Raw genomic sequence first — 22057 nt, forward strand, 5'->3', positions numbered from 1 at the left:
ATGTCTACTAGGACATATTTGCAGAAACAGACCAGTACAATAAGTCTAATAATGTGATATGTCCTAGTAGACATTTATATAATAATAAACTGTATAAAATAAGGACATAAAGGCATAGGAATTAGAGCTCTTTATTGTTCATATGATGTAAAAAATTGCCAATGCCTGTTCTTGCTTTCCAGATGATACTGGATCCCAACACTGGAAAGATTTGAGAAAGATCTAATACAGATATATAATAGATGTTTCTCAGATTACTGACTAAATAAATTGCAGAACACAAATACAACATAGAAAAGATGAAGCAAACCTTTGCTCTGTCCATATATACCTCTGAAACAGGAGTGAAACCAAACTTGGAACAAGTTAATCGTTTTGGACACACCATTCACGCAGAGCATGCTAAAGCAATGGAAGCTCTGAAAATTTACAAAGCACGATTGAGAGGGGAATGCCTCATTTGTAAGAAGGAGGGAAAAATTTCATGATGATCCAAATGGGAACCAAGAAAATGAATCTTATTAAGAAAACATATATGTACTNGTTTTCTTGAGGCTGTTGGCTTTGCTAACTTGAATACATATATCAATTAAGGCCTATAAATGATTGATGTTAATATAAAAATAAAATATTTGAATACAATCATTTATGTGTTATTAAAACAGTACAACAAGAGAAGACAATGTAAAATTAACTTACTAAAAAGTAATCAATCAATTTCAATGAATCTGAAATGAAAAATTAAAATGTGTATTTATCAATTAAGAATTAATCAACATTATATTAAGAATAATTAGATATTTTATTCATTATATTCTACAATAATTACACAAATAGCATTATACTAAATGATCAAAATTTCTTTTAAAAAAATAATGGCTTTAAAAATAGCTGTTTTCTTTATTTTGTAGCTATAATGTAGTCACGAAGGGACAATAAATGTTGCTAGAAAATTTTAAAACTGGAAAATAAGATTTATGTTCTTATGTTCCTAATGGTCCAATAAATGTTCCAAGTTGAAAATATTTCCAAAGCTCATCCTAGAGCAAGTGGATTTTTAGCACATGTTTAATTAAAGGGAAAAGCCAAATTCCTGAAGCAACATTTGATTTGGCAGGCAATAAATGAGGATGTTAATGTATCACATCCTTATCTTGCACAGGTTTCTTACCATTCATAGAACTCTGTACTTACTAAATTGTACTGTATGTAGAGCAGTTACTTTTATTTATCTTACTGTTGACAAAAATGCAAAAGATGGTTTTTAACCATAATGTTTGTTTATATATATATATAAATTCATAGTAATATTTATGAATAGACTTACAAATCTTTTATAAAATCTTTTTATATTTACTCGCTGTAAATTCATCTTTAATTTCTTCTTGTACACTTATACATGTTTTTAAATCATATAAACTGTCATTAAGTATTATAAAGTAATTTACTGATAACTAAATAAACAATGACTTACTTCAGATGCAAATACATCAGATAGGCCTATATCTTGAGCATTTACTGCTGAAGTTGCTGAAATTAATTCAAAATTAAGAAAATTATAATGCCTTAATACTTACTTGTTATAGGTTGGGCATCACTATCAAAATTATTAAATAAATAACTTATTAAGGTATAATTGATATGTGCCACTATAGACTAATATATAAATTATGGCAAACTTTTAAACTATAAACTTTCAAGCCAATGGTATACCTGAGTTCCCTTGCATTTATGCATGCCTCTTCCTGTTATTTTCAAAGTTATAATAAATATGTTAAATAATAAATGCTTTCAAAATATTCTCTTTTTGAATACTTCCACATGTACAATATTTAATATTAATTAATTGTATCCTATAAATTCAGATTTTAATTGGTTGTTAATAATAAGAGTATTTCATTTGATAGACAAACAAATAAAATTGTAACTAAGGTCATTACTCATTATAAGAAATAAACATACAGTACATTGAATCAATAGGAAATTAGAATTTGATTTAAAAGTGTTTTGGTTCATTGATAAATTTTCAAGATTATTAGGACTTATTTTAATTATAAATAACATATCAATGCCAAGTATAATACCGTACTGATATATTGATATTATATAAACAGTACATGTGTATAATTGCATTACACCTGTATCTTTTATCTGTATACATTTAATTTTTTTCTTTACTGTTAAGCCTGAAACAATCCATTTTAATTTTGGATAGGAGTATTTTAATCTAGTGTGTAAACTTTCATAACACTATTACCATGTTGGCTTTATTATAATTTAATGCTGTAGTTTATGTATACAAAAAAACATTACTTGTGAAATAAACAATTGGATCCAATATTCAATAACAACTATTTATAAATATCTAAACATTCAAACTAAAAGTTATATGTCTTTAAATGTTATATAGTATAGTTTTCTTCCCTCTTCTCATTTCCTCTAAAACTCTTCATCTTTCCTTTTCAAAAGCTATGCTGTAAGGTTCGGCCTTCTAACACTTTTAAACATATCATATATAGTATAGTTTCTTGCCAATTAATAAGACTATAAAGAATGGAAATATTTTTTGAAAAAACACTAACAGACTGTCAATATAATATGTCTGTATGATCTGTAAAGTTAGACATCCAAACTAAAAGTTATATGTCTTTAAATGTTATATAGTATAGTTTCTTTCTGACACGAAGTACTTATAGTTCTTTCTGAATCTTCTGAAACGATGAGATCAGGGGATTAATTAATTAATTGTATCGTGTACATTATTTTATACCCCTAAGGAAAATACTGTATGTCTACGGTAAAATAAATTTCGTTTCCCCTAATCGGAAATAAACTATATAATCGAAAAATTTTATCTATGATCGAATTGTGTAATTATAAATATTATTCAAACTGTCATTTTTAACATATTTTTTGGGAGAAATTTTTGTGCTAGCGAAAGTTGACTACGGTAAAAAAAAAACGAAAAGTAATGTATACAAGTTAATTTTTTAGTATGTGCATGAAAATTGCTGGAACTAAGTCTACTATAGAAAAAAAAAATCACTCAGCAAATACTGATAATATAATACTGATCTTTTTAATTCTTTTCATAACGCTTGGCTACATGTACGCCATCTTGTAACGAAATTTTAAACTAAAGACCGTCCTAAATTATTTATTTACCTGTTAATACATTTTAGTGTAAATGTTATATGTTTGCATTAAAAAACTAAAATATTATATATATATTTTTTTTTTATAGCCTCTCTTTCCATTAAACAAAAAATACACAATTTATAAAGTTACTATCTATTAAAATAAATAGAAGAAATGTTAATTCTAATTTGGTTCATAAAAATATTAACATTTAGAATTGTGTATTTTCACAAATTTTAAATTAAGTTGAATTTTTTAATTAAAAAAAAACTGAATTATATTTACACTAGTTCCATCTGGAGATCATAACAGAAACTATCTTTTACATTCTCAAATAATATATTTTATATGTTATAAAAAAATTTAACTTACTAATATATTACAAAATAATAACTAGAATGTATTATCTGTATTTTTTATTCTAATAACTTACTATTATTATTTTCATAATAATAAAATTCATTTATTCTTTTAATATATATAAATTTAATTTATCATTAATATCTCAGCAATATATGAATTCATTTAGTGAAATTATGGTTTTAAATAATGAAAAACATTTAATATTTTAAATTATTTTGATGTTTAAGTTATTACGTCATAGGAAAGTCACAGGAAATAGAATGGCGTCATCAGGCGTGACGTGTAGGTCACGTGACCTACACATCACTACATAATCACGTGCTTTTGTTTACTATATTTGTCACTATTATATGTTATAAAGTAATTCACAAAGTTAAATAAAAATGCGAAAAATAACAAAAAGCTGTCAATAACATACGTATAACAACTTAAATTAGTACAAAAACTAACAAAATAATAAAAAAAATCAACATAAGTGACTTTCATACATTGCATTTACGCTTTAAAAAAAAATTATTATCAGAAATCATCAAAAAGTATAATGGAAATATGTAATGAAGTAAATAAATTTGTAATATCACAAAAATTAGCACAAAAATTAAAGAAAAAGAGAGAAAAAGAAACATTTACCTCTAGGCTATAGATGACCTTGAGTTGTGTAAGAGGTCTGTTTACGTAAAAAATCAAAAATGACAAATTTATTTCAAAATAAAATCCAAAACAATTTTTTCTATGTAAAATAAACAGAGAAGAAAACAATCGCGAAAACTGCATTCGTCTAACATGTATAGTTCTCAAGAAATAATTTTTCTAAACCGTTAACGCTAAACTGCAGAAAATTCTGCACTTTGAGGTTTGCTCCTAGTAACTTTTCTGCAGAAAATTCTGCACTTTGCAGTGAAGAGGGCAAAGTGCAGAATTTTAATTAACCCAAAATTAACCCGTTCTCCATACAAGCTCTCGACGGCAAGGGGACTGTCGTTTCGAGTTTGCAAAGTATTTGTCAAACAAGAACTCAGGTCTTCCAGAACAGCTGCTATTAAAAAAAAACATAGACTGATTATTGATGATTCATTATATAAAATATTTTTAATTTATAAAACACTTCATATAAAAATTCAAGATTTAATTTCTCTACCATCCACTAGGATCGCTCAAGATCGTTATCACGTGCTTTTTAGAGTTGTGAACTAATTACTTGAAGTAAACACGTGACAAAAGTGAACGAGTTGATGTAATAGTGCAATTTATTTATGAAATGATGATTATTTGAATCTATTGAATAATTCGTTTCAAGTGTATCGGATTTTAGCAGAAAGAAAAGTAAATCGTTCGTGTAAAACAATTTAACATTTATTTGAGATTTATTTTTAATGATGGATATAGAAGAGAAGGCTACAAAGTATGGTGTGTCTTCGACTTTATTGCATGATTGGAATAAGTAAGTAATTTATTTGCAGTAGAATTTTTAAAGCTTTGTTTAATTATTAAAATAAATCATAGTAAAAACTCTTCAGATACTGATTAATTTTATTTTCTGTATATGTTACCAGCAAGATCTGAAATAATGACAAACTACGTTTTTCTAGACAGTATGCAGTTTATTGTAACTTTTAGGTATAAGATTACAACTCTGAATGAGAGATTTTCCATCCCCTTAGAATTGTAGCTCCTTATACAAGCAAAAAAGTCAATGGAACCATACCGTTACATGTGCCCCTTCATGAGATATTTGCCTCTAAAGGCAGTTTTTATTATGAACCAGTACTACTGTCTATTCTCCACACATTGCATGTATGTATGTAGTCACTCATTTTGATGCTCACCATCGCTTTCACCTCAGTGCTCATCATCTGGGTTTGAGCCACATCTCCTTAAAACTGTATAACGTCAATTATTCCATGAACAGTCAAATGGGCTACTCAAAGCCAGCATGGTCGCATGGTCTAAATAGCTAAATGCGACAGTCTTAGTGGAGTGACGTGACTCCTGATTATGTGTGTCCTGGAAATAGTCTAATTTTGGGGGCTGTATCTTGCAAAGGGTTACATTTAGAGGTATGGTTCCTTTGACCATTTTGCTCTTGTGGGTATGATCTATAGCTCTTAGGGCCATGCTATGATGCAGAGAGGTGGCACCTTAAGGAGACGGCATAAGTAGCATTTCAGGGGTGGCATAAGTGGCATTTTGAAGACTTGCATCATACTGAGAAAATCTACTGCATGGCCCTGATAGCTCTAGTAAGGTTCCAACCATCTCATTCAGAAATGTAATTGTACCATTTGGGCAATGTCTGGAAATACTTTTAAATTTATACTTTGCCTGAAATATTATCAAGTAATCCTAAATGTATCAAATGCGTTTCAGACAAACTCAGAAATACCAGAATAAACATATGTATATCTTTCACTTTTACAAGTGTGCCAAAATTTTCCCGAGTAAATGTTTGGGGATTATCAGACAGCTGTCAGTCATCATTATTGTAATCTTAAAATGAGCTAGCAGTTAGATCCCTCTAGTGTTATTCATGAAGCACATTTTCCAAGAATTAATGTTCTCAGGCACTGTAGGTGTTCAAAGAAAGTTTGTTGATTGAGTTGTTGAGGTTGCTGTCAGTCATAATTAGCATGCCTTTAAAATAGCATGCTAATTAATAAGCAATAAATATCAATCATATATACCTTAGTTCAGTGGTGCAATTTTTATTAACTCTCTCCACCTTGTGTGCACTAAAAGCCTTTTTTTAGCAAGCCTGTTATGGATTCAACCAGTTCACAGGGGGGTAGCTGGGTGGTGAGGAATTGGGATCAAATACATAAGGACAGACCACCACCAGAAAATTCCTTGGTCTTTTTGATCCATCTGAAGTCACTCCTGGGACCCCAGAGTAATAGGCTGCCACATTAATCACTTGGTCATCCAGCTGTTTCAGTGGTACAGTTGGGAGAGGCAATGAGGCAAGTGCCCCTAAAGAAATTTCAAAAAAATGAAAATAAACAGCACATGCTTGCTTACATTTTTTTACTGCTTAAACAGCATTATAAAAAGGAATTATCTTTATTACAAATTTTACAATAAAAATCTCGCAAAAATTTTTGATCCCCTATATGAAGTTTCTGGTTGTATCACTGCCTCTCTTAATTTTATTTTAAGAATGAAGTTTAAGAAACTCTTCCCTGGACATTTGCAAGTTGTTTATGTTGTAGTGACAGCAATAGCAAGCTCTTGAACAATAAGGAAACTTTCCATTTTGACTTTAAAGGGCAAGATCTCCATGACTGAGAAAAATGAAATGGGAAGATTGTAAAGTAATTTGTCTAAGGAATTTATTTAATAATAATAATTGATAATTGCAGCAAAATGCAAATTCAAGCTATACAGTAGAACCCCTCTAATCCATCACCTTTGGGACTGGGGGTATGGTTGGAACGCAAAAAAGGTCGGATTATCAGAAAAAAGTAAAATAAACAATCTTCCCCTTTGTCCAGTCTTTTTAGCACTGCTAATTTTTCATTTAATGAAAGAGTAACGTGTTTACGTTTCACTCCTGACATGTTGAAAACACACACAAAACTTTACATGTACACACAATGTAAAACATATACCGTAACGAACACAGAAAAATACCACAGACGGTGAGTCACTGACGAGTCGGGACAAGTTTCTCGACTCCGACCACGGTCGGATTAACCGGAGTGACGGACTAGCCGAGGGCGAACTAGAGGGGTTCTACTGTATTTGACAAAAAAGATAGTTGTCTTAATGAAAAAAATGTCAATGAAGAAACCAAAATGAAATAATGGCAATCATATGAACTTAGCAGGGCAGTAGTTAAATGGTTTAACTAGGATTTCCAAACGCCCCACATTTTGGAACCTTTGGGAATTGAGAATGGGAAATCGTATTTACCGAGAATTCCTGAAGTAATCTTTTATATTTAAGCTTCTTTCGTTCGTTATTTTTAGGATTTACTTTGAATGTAATTTGGTTACATTTTATTGTTTTTGTTAAATAAGCGCCAACTGGCAGTTTTTTCGAAGTAGCTTAAATTACCAAGTAATAACTTGTAATATTAACACATTTGTAAATGAACAGGTGAAATTATATAAGATAATATCATAATTTTATTCAAGAATTACAAAAAACTTTAATTCAAAAAAAGTTTGGCAAATTCGAAACTAGATTATCTAGGAGCCAATTTTCTTGCTTTTCTGATCAACTTTTTCTGCAGATTCAGGAATGGGAAAACAAAAAAAATTCCCAAGCACAAGCATGAATGAATTCTGTCTGGAGACCCTATGTTTCATAGCTTCAGAAGTAGATTTCCAGTAAGTAGATTGATGTTACAACAAAAGAAACTGAAATTTCTGTCTTAATTAGGTGTTTAAAATTTTCATGTTAACAATGGGTGGCTGGATAGATTCAAGTGTAACATTGCCTTTCATTGTTGAAGATTTTGTCACAACATTCTCTTCCATTGCATTATTAGTGAAAGTGCAGAGGTGAGGACAGACATGTGTCACATAGTTGGAAATAACAATTAATGATCATTACTCATACAAGAATACTACTCACTTGAAACTGGATGAAATAATCACAAAAGTATAAAATGTAATGTATACAATCAATGTTTTCAATGTATTAATAATAGTCCAGCATCAGGTCAAAGGTACAACTTTACATTCTATTTTAGAATTTGTGTTTCCCAATGAATATTACAAAATTCAAAAATTCAAATGCATATCCTACTTAAAATTAATATATTACAATGTGCATTTTTTTATATAATATAAAAATATGTAAAATGTAAGATTTTATTTGATGCTACAAAGAAAATAAATTTTTCATTAATTAATTATCTGAGATCATCATAAAGTGATTGTCATGTGATTGATAATTTTCATGTTTGAAAATGAGACATTTTTCTTTTTGCCACTTTATTTCTTGGGTTTCTAATGATCTGATTTGGTTGCTATGGAAGGTATGCTGACTTGTTTAAAATTCACTTTAACATTTGGCTCAGTGGCAAAAATGGTGGTAGGCTTTTTCTTATGAAAAACAAATGTGTGTAAGTAAGAAATTGCCACAATAACCAAAAATCCAGCAAAAACAAAAAAACAACTATTTTACTTTTGATGCCATATTTATGTTCTACTAGTATTTTGTTTGGTGATCTGTTATTACTGTGAGAAATTAACCACATGGCAATCATTTTATGATGAACTGAGGACATTCATGAAAAGATACAACAAATATCTTTGACCTATTAATAGTCCAGCATAAAGTCAAAGGCACAACTTTACATTCTATTTTAGAATGTATGTGTGTTTATAACATATTACAAAATTCAAATACTGGAACACCATTAAAAATTCAAATGCATGTTCCACATAAAATAAATAGATATTATAAGGTGTATTTTTTTATATAGTATAAAAATATGTAAAATATAAGGTTTTGTTTCATGCTACAAAGAAAATAAATTTTTTCATTAATTAAAATTGTCCTTTTCATGAATTGTCTTTAGTTCATCATAAAATGATTACCATGTGGTTAATTTCTCACAGTAACTACTTTAACAGTAACTATTTTACAGCAAAATTGGAATATTCTAGTTTTTCTACACAATACATTATAATGATACAATGTCATTGTAAGGAGAAGCTATCAAATGTGGAGTTGAAGTTTTTTCAGCCAGCATAACATTGTTTGCAGCAAATGAATCTATCATTCTTGTATTCAAGAATTACTATTTAAAGAAACTTGATGCATTCTCTTGTTGAAAAAATACATGGAACTATATTAGTCCATGTATTAACTAATATCATCAATGTTGCCAATGTCCTAAAATTGGATTAAGATAGATTGCATGGAATGAAGTAAAACCTGAAACTATCAAAAAATGCTTTGTGAAACATGGATTTGTTGTTGGATGCTGTGGATAGTGACATACATGATGGATATAAACAGGGTAGCAAATTCCACTACTGCTGTGAATGGACTTGGTAAGGCCATCACAGTATGTGTTGATAGAATCACATCGAAGCTTTTCATAAATTCCATCTATGAGAATGACAACTGGAATGATATTGAGGCTGAAAGTGACACCAAAATCGAGAATGATCCTCAGATGAGTTTTACTAAGAATTTTCTGTTGCTGGTGAATCAAATGAATTGAAAGATGCACTTTCAAGAGTTGCACAGCACAAATCACTTACCAGAAAATTTGACAATAATTCATTAATATAATTATTAAGGAATGATTATCGAATATAAAATGAGTATGAAAATGTGGTTGTGGCCAAATGTCTGAAAAACTTCAAACAAATGATAATATTAAGTTATTTCAAACTGGTGTGATAGGATTTATGTAATGCATCATGTACATAATGTTGTGGCTGACAGGAGTAGCAACACTGACCGAAAGGAGAAGATAAAAGAACAAGTAAAGAGCTGGCCACATCATCTTTTTGGATCTTCTAAGCAGACAAGAAGGATGAGATCACCCACATGGCCAACACAGTCCTAGCTTTGTTAATGTATTTTTTAGACTTTGTGTAAAAAAAATTAAAGAAATTCTTGTTTAATGTATTTTGAGTATCATTTTCTTTGTAATTAGAGTTTTCTGAGCCAATAAAGAGGGCAAGCCTAACTAGTGGCCAGCACAGTGTAATAACAATTGTTAAATAAACACCTTTAAAAAACTTTATCATAATTAGTGTTTAATAATTACACTGCTGTAATACTTTGCATGCTTACATTCCTTATACCAGGTGTACAGTTCAGTTATTCTTGTATAACACCACAGTTAGATTCCAAAATAACTATACGAAACAAAGGACTAATACAAAAAATAAGGTTAGATTCCAAAAGTTGGTAAAAGCTGTACTATTATTTTTTGTAATTAAGAGAAATATGTTTATTAAAGCAATCAATAATTAATTAACAATCACAATCAAAAGTATTACATGTTAATAATTTTTTCTTCACTGTTAAACACCGTTAAATGAGGATGTTTTCTTTTTGGCAAATATCATGCTTTGCCTATACCTTTTTATATCTATGCCTATATTATCATGCTTTGCAAATATCTTTGGCAAAATATCAGCTTTCCTGTTGACCTTAATCTTAATTAACAACATCATCATGATTTTTCTGTTTTTTTTTTTCATAAAATATGATCTTTTCATTTGCTTGCATTTGCTTATCTTTAAAATTTTAATCTTTTTATGTAGTAATTTTTTAATGTAATGTATAAAACAAAGCATAGCAACAGTCTTTCAGGTTCATTTAGAGTATTATCAAAGTTAGAATAGGAAGCTAAGACAAAAAGAAAAAAATTGCACAATAAATTCTTATTAAAGAAAACCAGGCGAAAGACAGGAAACAACATTGAAAATTTTAATATTCTAAAATCTGTGGAAAATATAAGACATGCATGCTTGCTTGAATAAAAAAGAATCAAATGACAGGATTTCTACTTAAAAATTTGACATTTTGTCCAGGGATGTTCTTGAACCATGCATATTAGAGCAAAACCATATTGTAGGAATGCTGTTTTGTATGAGTGATACTGTTTTGTATTCCTGACAAAGCAGATTTCTTTAAGACATTTCCTTATTGTTTTTTGTGACAGTTTTTGATGATTGGCTTAAAGAGGTTTTTCTGTATATATCAATGTCTTTTATAAACAAATAGAATTGGTTTTTAAGTTTTATTGTGATATATTCATTACATACAGTTCATTAACATAAAAATCATTAAATTTTTTCAGAGAGCAGATTGAATTAAAGAAAAAAATTATTTTATCTGATTCTGAAGAATGGCAGAAATCTAAAGATGCAATCGAAAGTGAAGAAAACTGTACCAAAGCTACTCTTCAATATGTAGCAGGTGTTGATATTTCATACAGAAAAGATCATGAACAAGAAGCTTGTACTGCCTGTGTTGTATGCAGTCTACCAGATTTAGAAGTAAGCAAATACAGTAAAACCTCTTTAAGCCAACCACCTCCAAAATTTAGAAAAACTGGCCATCTCAAGGAGTGGTCTTATCAAAGGGAATGATGAATATTGATAGAGTATTAGAGTATACTATATACAGAGAATGTTTATGGTACTACATAGTATATACAGTATTCTAGTATAGCACTACACAAGCTACTCTGTAGACAATATAACAAAACCTGTTTAAAAAATAAATACATTGCATGTAATTCTGCATTCTGTAAATGAAAATATAACGTGCACAGTCTTAAATGATTGATTTAAAATAAATAAACACTTGCTTTCTCTGTTTTAACTTTTTTAATAAGATAATGTCTTCACATTTCTTTTCTATTTTGTGAAATAGATCCCTTTTTCAGGTCAAACAAATTATAAAAATTGCCCAAATCCCACCAAATTTGTCATCTAGTACCATTTTATTTCTCTATTAATGGAAAGAATAAATTTATTGGCTTTATTATATGATTTAGTTTTTAATAAGAATAAATAGACCATAAGAATAAAGCATAAGGTAACTTTTTAAGGATATTAACAGAAAATTATGAACTGTACAGTATATTCTCCATGATGAGACCAAATGGGAGAAAATAGATAATGAAGTTAGAAAAAAGATTAAGGTGAATTTTTACATCTAATGCAACAAAACTACATGCCCAACATTGCACATTTTGTAAGCTTATGGTTTTTATTTTATCATCCCATCTGAGATGATGAAACTATAGTAGTTGCCTCAAAGAGGGTATTTCAGACACGAGGATTATGAGTCCAGGTGGTCATCGGTCAAGTAAATGAGTGGTCAGTTTAAGGCAAATTAAAAACAAGAAGCCTTATCAACAAAAATTCTGTTCTACGAAAATTGGTCATCTGGAGAGGTTTTACTGTATATTAAAGTGTAAGAGTTATTACAATATATTATATATGTATCAATTAAATGAAAATGAATATAGATGATATCATTTATCCATTTCATTTTATTTTAATTATTTTCAGAATCACTTTTGTCTATTATTAATAACTTGCAACTTTTTAGATATAATTTTTATTATATTTTAAAAATTTTTAAATATTGCAGATTCTATTTTCAAATATTCTATTTTGTATATATAAAATGTTATAGAATTCAATAATTTTAAAGTTAGAGAGGTTTAAAACAGATTCATAATTTCCTAAACAAAATTTATGACTAATGTATTACAAGAAATTGGAATCCACTGAAAAGTTGCAAATCCAATGAAATGGAATATGTGGAAGATGAGAAATGATAAACCTGATTATGTAACAAATAAAATTATATAAATACTGTATAACAAATAAATTCAGTCTGAGAGAGACAAATATTCAAAAAGAAAGTGTTTTGGATTTAAGATTCTGAGCATAAGACTTTTCAGTATTATGTTAAACTTTGTGTAACCTTTAGAAAACAGATTTTTATAAAAGAAAAATATTTATTTTATGTTTAGAAACAAACTAAAATTGTTTAACAAGCATTTTTATATTTGATAAATATCTTTTAAGAAGTCTTTTATATACAAGTAAACAAACATACATTTTCATTTATACATTTGCAAATTTTTAAATATTTATTTAATTGTACATTTCAATTTTTACTTTTATCTATATCATGCTTTTTTATGTTGGTTTTTGTATATGCTTTTAATTTAGTTTTATTCTTAAGATTTTTTTCATATATACAAATTTTATTTTATCATCAAATAAATTTGTATATAATAATAATCTTTGATTTTCCAGCATTTGTTTTCTGTAAACAAACAGTTTCAATCCTTTTTAAAGATCATCTCCAGGTTCATCAAATAACATAAAATTTGAGTAAATCATAATATAAAATTACTGTATTTTATAATCATCTGTAAGTTTTTTAGCATACAATTTTCTTTTTTTATTTTCTTTATTTTGATCAGTTATTTACATAATTAAATAAATAAATTTTTAAATAAAATAAAATTATTTACATACTTTTAATTATGTAAATAACTGATGAAAATACTGCCAGATTAAGAAAACCAAATTCTTATTCATACTATAACATTTTTGACTCAATATAAGCTAGCTTCAGTACATTAAAATATAAATAGGATGCTAAGTTAAAATTTAAAAATTTACAGTAAAAATTATAGAATTTTAAACTGGACTATAATTTTATCTTCATCCATAGAATATCTTTTATTGGAGGTTTGTATGGCCTCTGTAAAATTCAGATCTTTGTTCTTATACTCGATTACTTAAAATGTATACAAAACCATTTTTCAGTCTTTGAATGAAAAAAAAATAGTAGTTTTATTAGAAAATTAGAGAAAATGGAAAAAAATCAAGTTATACCTGAACACTTTAAAAAGTGTAAGACAGCTGACTTTTAGGGGGAATCTGTTAATCCTGCATCAGGAAAAGCCTAGGGTCTAATCGTATGTGGGTGGTGATGCTGGAGGCAAGGATGACACGTGTCCTTACAACAAAACCATTTTATTACAGTAAACTAATGCTTACATGAATATCAACAGGTAGTGCATGTCGAAAGGTAGTACGACAATTTCACACAGTCCAAAATAACAGAGTTTGCTCGTCGATTCACTGTTCAGATGTTTTGTGATGACCGGTGATGGTGCTTGTTGGTTCAAGACAGCCCTGGGGCTGAGAGGATGTTGATGCTGATGAGGTAGTCTGTCGTCGGGATGGTGCTCTTCGAAATGGAAAAACGACATCAAAGTTTCGTTGCAGTATGCAAATGACACAGATGAATCGCAATTATATTAGGCAAAAATCAGCATTGCGATCTTGAGATTTGGGGTTTTATGTCTTTTTTCCCCTTGAATCTCACCTTTTGATTGGTTCTAGTTCTGTCTAACTTTCCAATTTGTTTTTTTTCTGTCTCCAGGTGAAAACTGAGACAAGTTTGGGTCACAAGAAAGGTCCATTCCGAACAGCTTATTTGGCACCATCCTTTGACTCTGTCCAGGACGTGTTGATGGAACTATGAAACCTGCACTCGTATTTTACTCCATTATTGCTTTCGCTTTGACATTTTTGCATTCTAACGATCTAGCATGATGTCCTTTGACTGTCACCCTTTCCCTTTTTTCAGATTTTCAAACTTAGATTGATTAATATATGAGTGCCCTGTCAAAGTTTCGTCTGTCTGGGTTGATATTTATCTATGATCTATTAGAAGTGTAAGTCCTCGAGACCCCTCATTTATCTCCATGCCACATTTGTTTTGACAATTACAGTTTTTTCTTCCTTCTCCCTTACATAACTTTCGTTTTGTTTTTGTCTCAGGAAATCTTTATATATAATAAATGCAATTTTTAAAATTTTACACTTTGTTTGGAACCTCACAAAAGCCATTTAAAAACACTCCTTAAAAAATTTTAGCATAGAATTCAACTTACAATCCTAGACCATCTCTGGGCATCTTTTGCAGACTGTCATAAATTATAACTTTTATAATTTCCACATCTTAACAGCTAACATTCAACTTACCTCACCTTCTAGTTTCTCCTCTTTAACCATTCTCTTCCTCATTTTTTCCTCTTTTATTAATACTGTTTTCTTATCAAAATGTATATTCATTATATATTTGTATCAATTCTTGATTGAATTAAAGCCATTATTATTGCTTTGCATTAATTATTTCTGGTTTTGCATTTTAATATGTTCTAATATTTTTCTTTTTAGTCATTTTTTTGTTTGTATGTTTCCTTCCTCATGTCTATTGTTTTCTCTTTTTCTATATTACATTCTTTCCTTCATTAAAGTGCTACACAGGTGCCTACACCATAAATCATGCATTTCCATGCATGACTTATGTTATGTTGTAAGCATTTGATTCATTGATGATTTAGAAAATCGTTGCTGAGTACACACATGTAATTAGTTTGAAAATCTTGAGGGTATTGAATCCGAAAGTGTTAAATTATACTGTATTAATTATATAATTAAATTCAGATTATTCTCACAATAAAAGGTTTTTTCCTTCTCCTTTTATAAATTGATTTCCATTGTAATACTTAACTTACTTTCAGTTCAAATGATATTTTTGAAAAATTTATATCTATACTAATATTATAAAGAGGTAAAGTTTGTAAGTTTGGATGTAGGAGGTAATCTCCGAAAATACTCATCTGATTTCAAAAATTCTTTCACCAATATTTAGACTGGACTTACAGGGTGGACATAGGCTGTATATTATTCCTTTAAACATTCTTATAAATTAAAAGATATCATCTAGGTAAGCATTATATTTTTGGTGTCAGCAGGTGGTGAGGTGACAAGATGCATACGTGTACGAGATAGGTAACCGCACGGCGCAGTCATGTGGTCAGCGAGATACGAAGTGCATGTGTCTGAACTTGTATATTATATAGATGTCAAAATTCCCCCCTGTGGGAGAGAGGGACAAAATTAAGGCTTACCGTGAAGAACTTGGCTTCTATTATACTATTTTAGATGCAGTTTTTTGCATTTTTGATTGCGTTTTAATAGGGTACGTGAAGAGAATGTACATTAAGAAGGGATTTTTCGAAATTCCCTCCCGCGGGGAGTGTTATACATTTATAATAGACACATTTTGAGCCACAGCTAGTATTACAATAAAGTTCTTTTTGATACTGATTTTTATATACTGTATTTTCTGTTAGTGAACAGATGCATTGAAGGCTTGTAATACTTATCTGATATTTCACTAGTTAAAATTAATTAATCTGTATATAATCAGTTTACTGTAGTATTATCTTTTTAATGTTACTTCCAATATGTTCTTTTTTTATAATAATGATATTTTTCACATTAATTAAAAATTAATTTCAAGCTTTAAAAAAAGCAGCAGATCTCAATGATCCATCACAGAGTTATTGAGCAAGAAAGCAGAAAGAAAAAAAATTAATGTATGTCATGTTGTAATAAAACATCTTATTTATGCTGTTGCCATATAAAAGAAAAAGAACCTGTAGTCAATTCTTACAGATAATTCATATCATTTAGTAGAGCTGCACAAGTCTTACAACATTTACACTTTTGTCAGAATCAATGAATAAAATTTGGTACTATTCTATGAGAAAATCTCAACTGCTATAAAATCAATGACTTTTTTTACATAAGCAAGAAATGAGAAAATTATCATCCACGGCATTAAACAACGTACAAGTATCGCTATAAACTACTAGATCTTTCGCCGAAACTATTTTCGTCTTCTTCAGGCAGATGAAAACGGTTAATATCCTTTTATTGAATAACAATTTCGAACCACTCTAATGGCAAAACAGCTTTGGAATATAACTAAAAATGGAACTAAATACATAGAACTTGAATAATATGCACGTGGTGCCAATGTGCATGTGCAAAAAATTTTTTTTTACATGAATGTGGAGCTAGCAACGATATCTTAATTTGTTATATAAATTGACCCACAAAGAAGGCACATCCAGCGTGGGGGTGTTGCATGGATTTAGCACGTTGGTAAGGAGCGTCTCCCATAAATACATGAGGCTCCTGTTACCACACCGCTTGAGCATCACCACTTGGTCCCACAATGGGTGTATTGGTGTTGTAACATCATTCTTGCTAGCTCGGTGTTACACTTGCCTGCCCTGATAGACTGCTGGTGTTCAGAAATACGGCAAGACAACATTCTGGATGTCGCTCCGACATACTGGGTATGAGTACCAGACATTGTACATTCCAAAGGGATAGAATAAACTCCAGACCTCTCTAGCATGGAAAAAGCATCCCTGTCATAGCATAATACCCTTCTAAGATTTGGTCGTGGAGAAACTGGCAGAAAGAGCGCATGTTGCCTAAAAACACGGCAAATGCGAACAGTAATATGGCCACAGAATGGTAAAGCAGGATGGACTATCGTATATTCTTTTGAGACCTGTAAAGTCGTAGCAGGAAAAAGAGATCTTTTAACCTTTCTTAGGATGTACAGTACATATACTTAGACCTAGCATAGCCTGCCCACTTACCGCTGAGCAAATAGCTTTAAGCTCGATATTGACAACAGCTTGATTGGAGGACAACAGAATAGCCCTTTAGAGGGGCAATAGCTGTGTTGATGTAATGCTGTGGCTAGTATGCAGTGGCAGGGATTAAAGAGGGTATGCTGTTGAACTTATGAAACGCGGAGAACAATATAGTACCCTGGGTGACCTTTAGATCTAAAAACACAATTTCTCCCTTCTTTTCCTTTTCCCAGGTAAAATTGATGGTAGAATAAACCTCCGTAAGATAACTTTTGAGGACATGATAATCCTCCTCCATGTCTTGCCAAGCCACATTTCTTGCTTATCTATTGATTGGCGTGAGGTCCAATATCTTTCACTTTTGACTTTTTTTACTCTTTTTCAAGCTCTAAAATATTGTTAATTTACAAATTATCTTTCATCATTAAACATGTTAAAAAATCAATGAATTCAGTTTTTGAAGCTTGTTTATGCACATTTGGGGGCCATTATATACTTTGACATTATTAAATCAGAACTGACTTATGCAGAAAATGATAGTTAAATCTTTTCAAATTTTTATTATTCCTTCGAAAGATATGACAGTGATGGTAAACCTGTGACTCACAAGTTATGCAGTGATTTCAAGGTAGTCACATTGAAAGTTTAGATAGTATTAGTTTTTACTAGCTGGGGTACCCAGCTTCACTCAGGGAGTTGATATGAGATTGTGTGGTAGTTGGAATAAAAGGATAAACTTTAAAATATAAAAGGTAAAAAATTTATTGAAAACATATTCTAACTATTTACAATACTTGTTTATAAACAACATTTTGCTCAAAAACTTTTACAAATAGGCAAAGGCACATATCCCACTGACCAGATGACCGGCCTCATTGAACTCAACACTGATTTTTGCCAGGAGCGCCGCTAGCTGTTTGAACACCCGTGTGCAATACCGATTATGCTGCCCTCTGTTTAACTATGACTACCTACGCTGAGCTTGCCAGAAAGGCTCTTTAATGTTGTCTCATAAGGGTGTGAAAAAAGAAAAGAAATATTTTACAAAGAAAAACTATCGTCTGATGTCACTGAAAAAATATCGAGAGTAAGCTGTCGCTTCAATTTATAAAACTTGTAAGCATAGGCATGTTTAAATCATGATAATTTTTAAAAAATTCTACAAAACTTGTGTATTTTTTATATCCCTTTTTTATGTTTTAGTTGGCTGAAGAGGGGCTTAAGAGCCCGAAACCTGTAATTTTTTCACACATATCAACTAAATAAAGATGAGAAAACCAGCCAAGTGTCTTAATTTATAGCACTTCATTGTGTTAGGAGCAGAAAAGAAAAACTATTTATTTTTATTACTAAATTATTTCTGTTTACTTAGGTGTAAAACCATATAAATATTTATCTACAGAAATTGAACTCTTCTTGCCTTTATGTTTGCGAAATCTGCTATCAATTTTCTTGTATCCAAGCTGTCTAAGATTTCATGTTCAATTGAAACTATATCTAAATTACTTAATCTTTGCTGGTGCATTGTTGATCTTAAATAGTTTTTTTTTATAATTTTTAACTTTGAAAAGGGCCTTTCACCAAATGCAACTGAAACCAGCAATGTAAGCAATATTCTTAGTGCTATTGCTGTGTTTGGAGATGTTGAAATTAAGTCATTAGTAAAAAAATATTGTAATTTCCGCCCCCTGGACATGCCGCCTGCGTGCAGTACATGCTTTGCATGCCCACTTACGGCAGGCCTGATTTTTGCAACATAGTCACTACTGAAAACGAACTCATCGACCAAATTTATCCAAACATTGTTCACAACTATACCAATCCGGAGTGGCCATTTCAAAGGGCAATCTTGGCAACTAAAAATAATATTGTCAATGATATCAACTTTAATATTCAAAAGAAAATTCTTGGTAATATTCAAAAGAAAATTCTTGGTAATATTCAAAAGAAAATTCAGAATTGGCAAGAGCTCCTCCTCTTTTAAGTTTGGGCATTGTATAATATATAAATCAAATCAACTTTTTATTAAGAAATACACTAAGTACACTTTACACAGTTTTTACACTTTATTTTCGATTTATATTCAGTCACTGTATCACTTTGACTACTCACACTTCACTGTTTGTTTTTATTCACTCACTGCACTACTTTGGAATTTTCACTTCTTTTTCAGTTCTTCCCTTCATCACTGATAAGAAACTGATGTTCGAACCCACGATGGATTTACTTGGATTGGACGACTTGCTTTATATACCCCCACCAATGGGTAGTCCCACCCATACAAAAAAGGCTTTGAATGGTTTACAATGTTCCAGAACATTCCACAACATTTGAGAGTGTTCTGGAACAACGGCGGGCAACCCCCGCCCGCAGGCCAGCTACGGCCCGCGAAAAGTTTCTATCCGGCCCGCGAGATGTTTAGAAGAAATTATAAATAAATATTTTTCGATGTAATTCGTCTAGTTTAAATTGAATATTATTTTCTGAAGTGTTGTGGCAGCAATGACAGGAAAAAATAAGGGAGTCATTTCCTTATTCAAACAAAAAATGGGAAAACAGAATTTTTCTAAATTATTTATATCTCATCGCGTCATCCATCAAGAAAATCTATGTGCAAAAGCTATGCAATTAGAAAATGTAATGTCTGTCATATCCAACTACATAGTGCTGTTTTTATTGTGTTTAAAGTCACTTAGATTTTACAAATAGGTGAGCCGTTCACAGCCCGGCACACGCATTTGTAAAATCTAAGTGACTCATACAACATGGAATTCATATAAAACGGAATAATCAACAGGGTTATAGGGGGGTCGACTGTAGTAATTAATTTCTTTTTATTTATTTATTTATTTATTTCATATTTGCAGATTTACAGGTCACAAGGTGTCAATTAACTACTATGGCCTGCGGAAAAAACGTAAAATTTATTCTGGCCCATGTTATAAAAAAGGTTGCCCACCCTCGTTCTGGAATGTTCCACAATGATCTGGGATGTTTCAGGATGTTCCAGAACATCCTGGAACATTCTGGAATATTGTGGAATGCTCTCGAATACTCTCAAATGTTCTGGACTGTTCTAGAAATTTCTAGAGGGCGAAACTTCCAGCCTTATATCTTCAACAGCACGACCTTCAGGTAAAAATGGGAACCTTCTTCATGGATGGGAGATAGAGGCCTACCACACCATATAATTCCCTTGATCATACCAGGACTCGTTTTTGAGTTTTAGCTGCATGACGTTGTACACTTATCTTTATAATATATATTGATTTTTTTAAAAAATTTGAAAAATTTTAAAACTTTGTATATATAATGTGAAAGCAGCATCCTAAAACTTCCATGAAAAATCTTAAAGACCACTAATCATGATCAGAAAAATTATCTTTAAATAAACAACAGCAATTTTCCAAATAAATTAATTAATTAATGTATTTTTTCACTTTACTTAAAGTTTATTTAACTTTTTAATATACAGTATATCAGAAAAATAACAATAAAGTAAAATTTGCAAGCATTTTTTGTTAATTTTTTATTTACTCAAATTAAATATTTGACCCATATTTTGAAGTTACTAAAATTCAAATTCAATTTTGACTCATCTTTAGAAAAATGTTTGCCGTTGCTGGTATAGGATAAGTAAGTTTCATATTGGATGTGCTTTTATATACTTTACACCAAATACTCAATTATTATGACTTTTGATTGAAGTTACAAAATATAGTAGTATTAGTTTGTTAGTATATGAAAATGTTATTTTATTTTTTGTTTATATTGAAACTCAAGTTATAATGTTAAAATTTATATTAATAGGTTGTTTATGAAGATTTGGAAATTGTAAATGTTACAACACCATATGTTCCAGGATTTTTGGCATTTCGTGAGGTATCTTTCTTACAAAATGCTGTAGAGAAAATTAAATCATCTCATCCTGAATATGTACCTCAGGTAATTATATTAAAAGCTCAAAAAATAATCCTTAAAGCTTAACACAATAATAATTTAGAAATAACTGTTTATTCAGGAAGCAAAAGTATTTTATTTTTGAAATGTTTTCAACTCTGCTTGAGTCAGTTTGAGTCACAAATTATTTGTAAATTTTTATAACATTAAACAGAACAGGATTTTGGCATTTCATGAGGTGTCTTTATTAATTATGAAATGATTCAGTCTCGTGAATGCTTATACTGAAATGACATTATCATTATAAATAAAAAATAATTATAAATTATATGATTTCATAAATTAAATATTATTACTAATAAAATAAATATTAAATAATAATCATAAAATAATCATTAATAAGTAATTAAACTAATTATTTTATATGAGAAATTAAAAATTACATTATATATATATATTTTTTTATTTTTCAAGCATATTTGTTTATACATAAAGATATAATAATAATAGTAAAAATTTGAAATTGCCTTAGCTTTTTAATTAAATTTTAAATATTGAAACAAAAAATAGTAATAGAAATCATCTTTTTATTTATTATTTGTATTGAATGAAAAGAACATATTTCTTATTAAATTATGCAGATTATTTTAATTTAATTTATATTACAATATAAAT

The 22057-nt window shown here is 29.8% G+C and overlaps 1 protein-coding gene and 1 long non-coding RNA gene across 3 annotated transcripts in view; one reads left to right on the forward strand and one right to left on the reverse strand.

Annotated features, from left to right (window-relative positions):
* Positions 1–549: 549 nt before the first annotated feature.
* On the reverse strand, positions 550–4393 carry LOC111613519. Of its 2 annotated transcripts, none has more exons than XR_002754777.1 (3): positions 4132–4393; positions 1475–1530; positions 550–728 (listed from the first exon to the last, which is right to left on the reverse strand). It is a non-coding gene; the product is annotated as an uncharacterized LOC111613519 (long non-coding RNA). The 2 variants fall into 2 exon arrangements; XR_002754778.1 differs by lacking the exon at positions 4132–4393 and adding an exon at positions 1714–2970.
* A 281-nt stretch (positions 4394–4674) lies between these two features.
* The window catches only part of LOC111613515 (endonuclease V-like), a 36670-nt gene continuing 19287 nt past the window's right edge, over positions 4675–22057 (forward strand). The window contains exons 1-3 of the mRNA XM_023354862.1: positions 4675–4942; positions 11276–11474; positions 21293–21427. Of these exons, the coding sequence (XP_023210630.1) occupies positions 4875–4942; positions 11276–11474; positions 21293–21427 (402 nt within the window). The 5' untranslated portion in view covers positions 4675–4874. The remainder of the gene's footprint in view (positions 4943–11275; positions 11475–21292; positions 21428–22057) is intronic.

This window comes from Centruroides sculpturatus, unplaced genomic scaffold (assembly GCF_000671375.1).
Source record: "Centruroides sculpturatus isolate CEXI.00-Female unplaced genomic scaffold, Cexi_2.0 scaffold1921, whole genome shotgun sequence".
Taxonomy (NCBI): Eukaryota; Metazoa; Arthropoda; class Arachnida; order Scorpiones; family Buthidae; genus Centruroides; species Centruroides sculpturatus.